The following is a 7,590-nucleotide window of genomic DNA, read 5'->3' as shown; positions in this document are numbered from 1 at the left end:
AGTGTGTTTACGGACATATTCAAACAATCCTTATCCCAGTCTGTTGTTCCCACATGCTTCAAGAGGGCCACCATTGTTCCTGTTCCCAAGAAAGCTAAGGTAACTGAGCTAAATGACTATCGCCCCATAGCACTCACTTCCATCATCATGAAGTGCTTTGAGAGTCAAGGACCATATCACCTCCACACTACCTGACACCATAGACCCACTCCAATTTGCTTACCACCCCAATAGGTCCACAGACGACGCAATCACAATCACACTGCACACTGCCCTAACCCATCTGGACAAGAGGAATAGCTATGTAAGAATGCAGCTCAGGAATTAACACCATAGTACCCTCCAAACTCGTCATTAAGCTTGAGACCCTGGGTCTCAACCCCGCCTTGTGCAACTGGATCCTGGACTTCCTGACGGGCCACCCCCAGGCGGTGAGGGTAGGTAACAACATCTCCACCCGCTGATTCTCAACACTGGGTCCCCACAAGGGTGCATTCTCAGCCCTCTCCTGTACTCTCTGTTCACCCATGACTGCGTGGCTATGCACGCCTCCAACTCAATCATTAAGTTTGCAGACGACACTACAGTGGTAGGCTTGATTACCAACAACGACGAGACGGTCTACAGGGAAGAGATGAGGGCCCTCGGAGTGTGGTGTCAGGAAAATAACCTCACACTCAATGTCAACAAAACACCTCTACAACATCAGCAGCGCCTCTTCAACCTCAGGAGGCTGAAGAAATTTGGCTTGTCATCAAAAACACTCACAAATGTTCACAGATGAACAATCGAGAGTATCACCGCCTGGTACGGCAACTGCTCCGCCCACAACCATAAGGCTCTCCAGAGGGTAGTGAGGTCTGCACAACACATCACAGGGGGCAAACTACCTGCCCTCCAGGACACCTACACCACCCGATGTCACAGGAAGGCCAAAAAGATCATCAAGGACAACAACCAACCGAGCCACTGCCTGTTCACCCCGCTATCATCCAGAAGGCAAGGTCAGTAAAAGTGCATCCAAGCGGGGACCGAGAGACTGAAAAACAACTTCTATCTCAAGGCCATCAGACTGTTAAACAGCCACCACTAACAGAGTGGCTGCTGCCAACATACTGACTCAACTCCAGTCACTTTAATAATAAAACATTGATATAATAAATGTATCACTAGTCACTTTAAACAATGCCACTTTATATAATGTTTACATACGCTACATTACTCATCTCATATGTATATACTGTACTCTATATCATCTACTGCATCTTGCCTATGCCGTTCGGCCATCGCTCATTCATATATTTTTATGTACATATTCTTATTCATTCCTTTACACTTGTGTGTGTATAAGGTAGTTGTTGTGAGGAATACCTAGGTTAGGTTACATTCCACTGGATGTCATTGAAAGATATTACTAAATGACTTAAATGTAAATGTAAATGTTAGATATTACTAGAAGCACAAGCATTTCGCTACACTCGCATCCCTAACCGCATTAACAAATTTGATGTGATTTGATGGTGGTGTTGTCCATTCCACTCTCGTGTGGTTATCTGCTGTGCTACACTGCTAAGAGTTCATAGCTTCTTATGAACTTTGTCTTCCTCCTGACTGAGGCAACAGCTCATCAGATGAGACATTTGGGTAAGGAATGAGACGTTGACCGTGACAGGGCCTTTTGTTCATATTTCAGCTCAGAATGAACTGAATGATGGTGTGTGACGGAGTGTGGTTTAGGAGGGCCCTCATATCATAAAGAATGCTGTGTGTCTAGTCTCTTTCTCTGGTGAACACAACTGTGAATGCAGAGTCTGTAATTTAGCTCGTAATGTATGAGTCTCTGCATAGTACTATACACAGAGATCAATGGCTCAGTAGATACAACAAAGTATACAAATGTGAAATAACAGACCCACCATGTGTTTTATGAAAAAAAATGAAATTATTTAGAAACGATACATTATACATACAGTAAAAATGGGACAAACAACATGTAGTGTAAATAATTGTGCAATTGAAAAAATGGACTGTTCTGTATGTCCTGATGTGTTGGCTAGTATTGCTCTTATCAGGTATTATTGACGTACTGTATTAGACCTTAAGGGCCGTCTGTTTGTTATTCTCTCTGTTCTGACCTCCTAATGTAAGGTCATAGAGCACCGTCCTGGTCCTGGTAGCATTCTTCACTGTCGACAGCAGCAGGATGAGAGAGACAGGCCTCTACTAGGCAACTATGACAACGGGAGCGTCGGTATCTATGGTAGCCTCTGTGGCCGCCTCCTCAGCCGAGTTGCTGTCACTCTCCTGGCTCTCGTCGCTGTCTGCCGCCCCGGGCGTGGCTGTAGCCTCCTCACTGCTGTTGCTGCTGTCAGTCTCATCACTGGCGCTAGTGCTCTCGCTGGTGCCGTCGCTGCTAGCGCTACTGGTGCTCTCACTAGTCACATCACTGGCGCTAGCGCTGGCACTCTCTGCCTCTTCCTCCTCCAGGCTCTCAGCTCCTTGGCTCTCGGGGCTCTCAGAGGGACCAGTGTCCTGGCTGGCTTCATCGACGTGCACTTGGCGCAGGCTGGGCTCCTCGGCTGTGCCGCTGGACACATCCAAACCCTGGCTCTCCACCTCGGGGGTGCTGGTGTCCTCTTCCATCAAATCATGCACCTGCAGGGCCTAGAGAGAGGTGATGGAAGGATGTTCAGAGACAATTCTTACAATTAAATGGAATGAAATAATGCCTGTGAGTTTTAGATGGAGAATTCTAACAGAGAAGAGACAAACGTACCTTGAACACGGTCAGCGTCTTCTCAATCTCGTTTCCGAGCCCGGTGTCATAGACGGACACCTTCTTGCCAGCATACATGCCCTCGTTCATCTTTCCATAATATTTGTATGGGGAGGGTCCCTTCTCGATGTTGTTGGTATCTACATAGATGGACTTCTTGTAGTCACCGGGATAGCCCATGCTGTCCCCGCGTCCGTCGTCGTAGATGGGGGCCTCTGTTGGAGCCAGGGTGGGCTCAACAGTGGGCTCCGCGGTGGGAGGGGCAGCGGTGGTGTCTGCCTCCCCGGACTCTGACTCCTCTGTGTCCTGAAAACACATCACAACAACACCTTTATAAGATGTGAAGTTAAAATAAGAGCTTCGTGAACGCTCCTGTCTGTCAAGGTTACCTAGACGTCTTCATTGTACTATAAACTACAGTCTGTGTGGTCCTTTAGAATTACTGGAGCCGTAACTACACGTGACAATGTGACTCAATATATCCTACATATGAATAGTTTTATACTTGGTGTATTACATCACTGTCTGTGCTGCCTGTGCTGTCCTTGCTTTCGTCACTGTCTGCACTGTCTGTCGATGATGTGCTGTCCACTGTTGGGTCTGATGTAGGATCAGCTCCCTGGAAAATAGAAAAACAGGACCCATCAGCATGTCATCAACAACATCCATCAAAAGTACAGATAGATACAACTATATCAGGTTTAAGAGGGATTTAGCGTCTTATGCTACATTATAAACTGGGTGGTTCGAACCCTGAATGCTGATTGGCTGACAGCTGTGGTATATCAGACCGTATACCATGGGTATGACAAAACATTTATTTTTACTGCTCTAATTACGTTGGTAACCAGTTTATAATAGCAATAAGGCACGTCGGGTTTGTGGTATACGGCCAATATACCACGGCTAAGGGCTGTGTCCATGGTATATTGGCCATATACCACACCTCCTTGGGCCTTATTGCTTAATTATGGTACAACAGAATGATGTTTTACTTCTGTTTCATCTTCGTCGGAGCTCTCGTCTGATGCTGTACCAGCACCCACATTCTACAAGAAAACCGCAGCATTAAAAAGAGTTCAATAACAACTGTCATATTTATTGCAGTTTTCCCTATAGGACAAATGTATACATTTCAATCCACATACATATTATAAAGTAATGTACCCTGAAAGAAGGTGAACATGCTCTTACCTGTACAGATGCAACCTGGGTGAGATCTACTAGGGCTTTCCGAAGCACCGGAGCTGGTTTAACCTGCAAACATGAATATTCATTTATTTATTCACTATTTTTACCCCCTTTTTCTCCCCAATTTCTCCCCTGTCTCATCGCTGCAACTCTCCAACGGGCTTGGGAGAGGCAAAGGTCGAGCCATGCGTCCTCCGAAACATAACCCGCCAAACCGCGCTTCTTAACACCCAGCTTAACCCAGAAGCCAGCTGCACCAACTGACCACCGAAGTCAGCCTGCAGGTGTCCGGCCTGCCACAAGGAGTCGCTAGAGTGTGATGAGCCAAGTAAAGCACCCTCCCCTGCCAAACCCTCCCCTAATCCGAACGAAGCTGGGCCAATTGTGCACGGTCCCTATGGGACTCCCAGTTATGTCCAGTTGTGACACAGCCTGGGATTGAACCCGGGTCTGTAGAGACACCTCAAGCACTGCAACGCACCTTAGACCGCTGCACCACTCGGGAGGCCCATGAACATACATTTAAGTTTATACCAAGCACACGTCTGTCTGTCCGTTCACATGTCAGTCAATGTATATTGTTCTCATATGAGAGGAACACTCACCACTTCCTCTGAGCTCTCTGAACTGCTGCTGGATGAGCGTTTCACCGGGCGACAGAGGACCGTTGCAAAGAGCAGGGCGAAAACAATTGCAGCCTTCATTGTCACAATGTGTATCTGAAACGAGAGAGAATCCAGCAAAATGATGTAAACTGAAGATACAAACTGTGTTGAAAGCTGTACAGTATGTTAGCTACATTTATCTCCCTTTTAAACTGAAAATGTGATCCATTCTTTTCAATTACAGCAGAAATGCCTAGATGGGAGGCAGTTAGACTGCAAATTGCCTGTGAAGTCCTGCTTTGTAATGGTTAAACCATTAAAGACTGGATTAGTATACAGGGAGAATTAACCATGGGCCATGATGAGTCTCCACCATGGCTAAGTGGAGGAACTCTGGCGGAAGTGCACTCATTTTAAAGTCAGTCCCTAACCGTTGGCAGACAACGTGGGCTTCGCTCCCAGCTAATGACATCCAGCCTAGCCTAGCTATCCTACCCCCATGCATGAACGTCTCCCTTGTTTTCCAGCTGAGCTACTCTCAGCTAGAACAACATTACATCAAGTATGCAGTGTTTTAGCTATACCTATAATGATCTCTGCATAGTGTATAATTCCCTAAGTTAAAAGTGGAAGTCTGGAAGACCACAGTCGGTCCAGGGAGGCGGGGAACATGATGAACGCCCCTCAGCTTTATTTTGGAAGCCAACTCTACTTTGTCATTTGATCTTTGGGTTCCAGAATGAAGAGCCCTTAAATTTGTGGTGTCGACAGATGGAAGTGTGACGGAGGCGAGAGATACTACTAGGGATGCCCAGAGGATGTTGTGTGTAGATGAGATCTGACTTCAGAAGTAACTAATCCAGACTTTCAGTTTTGCTGCTATTATTATTTGTTCTCACAGCAGCACTTAAATGCTGTGGTTGAGTCTTGGAACATAGGAGTCAACTAGTTGACAATAAATTAGCTGTGGGTTTGAGAGCTGAGCCCAGAGCTTCCTCTTCCTGCTGTCACGTTCATCATTCCGACACTATAAAACCTAGTTTATGATTGAGCTGACTCTATCGGGTTACCAGAAATATTTATTATTACAACAGATCACCAAGCTCTCTTTCCTGGTAAATTATGAATTTGCCACTAAACATAATGCATTTATTCTCATGTACATAAAAAGTCCCAAATGTACGAAGCATTTAGACATTGAAAGGGTATTATTTTACTATCTAAGTGCTGAAATCAACTAGCTTTTTCAATCTTTGCACAATAACATAATAACATTCCCCACGATTTTCTTTTAGCTTTTTACGGGAGAGGATTATGCATGTAGAAGGGCTAAACTTTCATTTCTTAATGTGCACAAAGCACATGCATAACATGTCAACGTCAGAATTTACTCCGCTATAGTTACATTGTCTATGTGATACCTCCTTCAGTTTCCCAAAAATAATCAATAACATCTATGCACCTGAGCACCAATATCAGTGATAAGCCATGTTGTTTTTACCTGGATGTGTTCGTCAGAGAATCCACAGGATAGCACTACTCTAGTCAGTCAGGATGAGTGGAGAGCTGCTCAGTATTCTCTTGGATGCCAGAGGAGGAACAGCACAGTTCAGTTTGGATGTGGATGGATGCTGCTGAACGGAGGCTGCTGGTTGGCTTATAAACCCAGCTGCCTCCAGCTCCAGCCAATGGAAGCAGGGCTTGTGCCTTGTGATGTCATGAGGTTTACCACTTCTGTCCCACCTATCCTCTCCCACTCTTCCTGTGGTTAGTGTGGCCACTCAATGCAAACATTCACCAATCGACAAGGCAGAGGAAGAAGAAAAAAAAACACATATCCTGTATTGTTACAGAAATAAACTGAGGACACAAGCCCTGTGAAATTGAGATCAAATACATGACAGTGCTTACAGTCACATGACGTTAGAAAACACTAAATGTGGAGATACGGGCTTTATTACTAGTTAAGGATGTTTCAGCATCTGAACCAGGGTTGAAGTACAAAAACATTCATGTGGGTCTGTAAGGTAATACACACTAACATCACTTCGTCCTTAAGCCACGGTCAAAGAAGAGCCAAAGTCAAAGTGGAGGTGGAAGTGTTAAGTGAATCAATACATTCATGTACATTTAACAGTGTAGAGAGAGGACATATTCTCCCATCTCCATTGGCCTCAATGCAAGACATCATTAGCCAGCGTTAACATCACAATTCTACACCCCACTCAGCATGTTTCTTGGGAAGGTAAGTTTGGACTCATTTTGACCAATCGTCTTCTTTTTACTGGGTGACTCTGCGACTCATTGCCATTATCTGTGAAGCTAGACTATAACTACTGGTATACCCATTTTAATCTGATAAATGAAAGGTTGTAAAGAAAATAATATATACTGAACAAAAATATAAACACAACATGCAACAATTTCAAAGATTTTACTGAGTTACAGTTCATATAAGGAAATCAGTCAACTGAAATGAATTCACGAGGCCCTAATCTATAGATTTCACATGATTGGGCAGGGGCGCAGCCGTGGGTGAGCCTGGCTCCCAAGTGGGGGGCCAATGCCCTCCCAGGCCCACACATCTGGGGAGCCAGGCCCAGCCAATCAGAATTAGTTTTTCCCCACAAAAGGGCTTTATTACAGACAGAAATACTCCTCAGCACACCCTCAGACAATCCCGCAGGTGAAGCCGGATGTGGAGGTCTGGTGGACATTCCTGCAGTCAGCATGCCAATTGCACGCTCCCTCAAACCTTGAGACATCTTTTGCATTGTGTTGCGTGACAAAACTGCACATTTTAGAGTGGCTTTTTATTGTCCCCAGCGCAAGGTGCACATGTGTAATGATCATGCTGTTTAATCAGCTTCTTGATATGCCACACCTGTCAGGTGGATGGATTATCTTGGCAAAGGAGAAATGCTCACTAACCGGGATGTAAACAAATTAGTGATCTTTTATTTCAGCTCATGAAGCATGGCACCTACACTTTACATGTTGCTTTATATTTTATAGAAA

The 7,590-nt window shown here is 45.1% G+C and overlaps 1 protein-coding gene across 1 annotated transcript; it reads right to left on the bottom strand.

Moving 5' to 3' along the window:
- Window positions 1–1,899: 1,899 nt before the first annotated feature.
- LOC115128944 (dentin sialophosphoprotein-like) lies at window positions 1,900–6,199 on the bottom strand. The gene is made up of 7 exons (XM_029659081.2): window positions 6,074–6,199; window positions 4,573–4,686; window positions 3,971–4,033; window positions 3,772–3,825; window positions 3,294–3,395; window positions 2,777–3,082; window positions 1,900–2,664 (listed from the first exon to the last, which is right to left on the bottom strand). The coding sequence occupies exons 2-7, from the start codon at window positions 4,669–4,671 to the stop codon at window positions 2,224–2,226; spliced, it is 1,065 nt and encodes a 354-aa protein (XP_029514941.1). The 5' UTR covers window positions 4,672–4,686; window positions 6,074–6,199; the 3' UTR covers window positions 1,900–2,223.
- Between the last annotated feature and the right edge of the window lie 1,391 nt (window positions 6,200–7,590).

The sequence above is a fragment of the Oncorhynchus nerka genome, linkage group LG4, assembly GCF_034236695.1.
Source record: "Oncorhynchus nerka isolate Pitt River linkage group LG4, Oner_Uvic_2.0, whole genome shotgun sequence".
NCBI classification, from domain to species: domain Eukaryota; kingdom Metazoa; phylum Chordata; class Actinopteri; order Salmoniformes; family Salmonidae; genus Oncorhynchus; species Oncorhynchus nerka.
The sequence above is the reverse complement of the archived record's forward strand: the minus strand, read 5'-3'. Positions and strand labels throughout refer to the sequence as shown.

Coding starts and splice junctions, on each gene's coding strand:
- LOC115128944 (XM_029659081.2), bottom strand. CDS start 4,671: ATGAAGGCTGCAATTGTTTTCGCCCTGCTCTTTGCAACGGTCCTCTGT. Junction 3,826..3,970: donor CCCAGGTTGCATCTGTACAG/GTAAGAGCATGT, acceptor GTTTTCTTGTAG/AATGTGGGTGCTGGTACAGC. Junction 2,665..2,776: donor AGACGCTGACCGTGTTCAAG/GTACGTTTGTCT, acceptor ACCTCTCTCTAG/GCCCTGCAGGTGCATGATTT.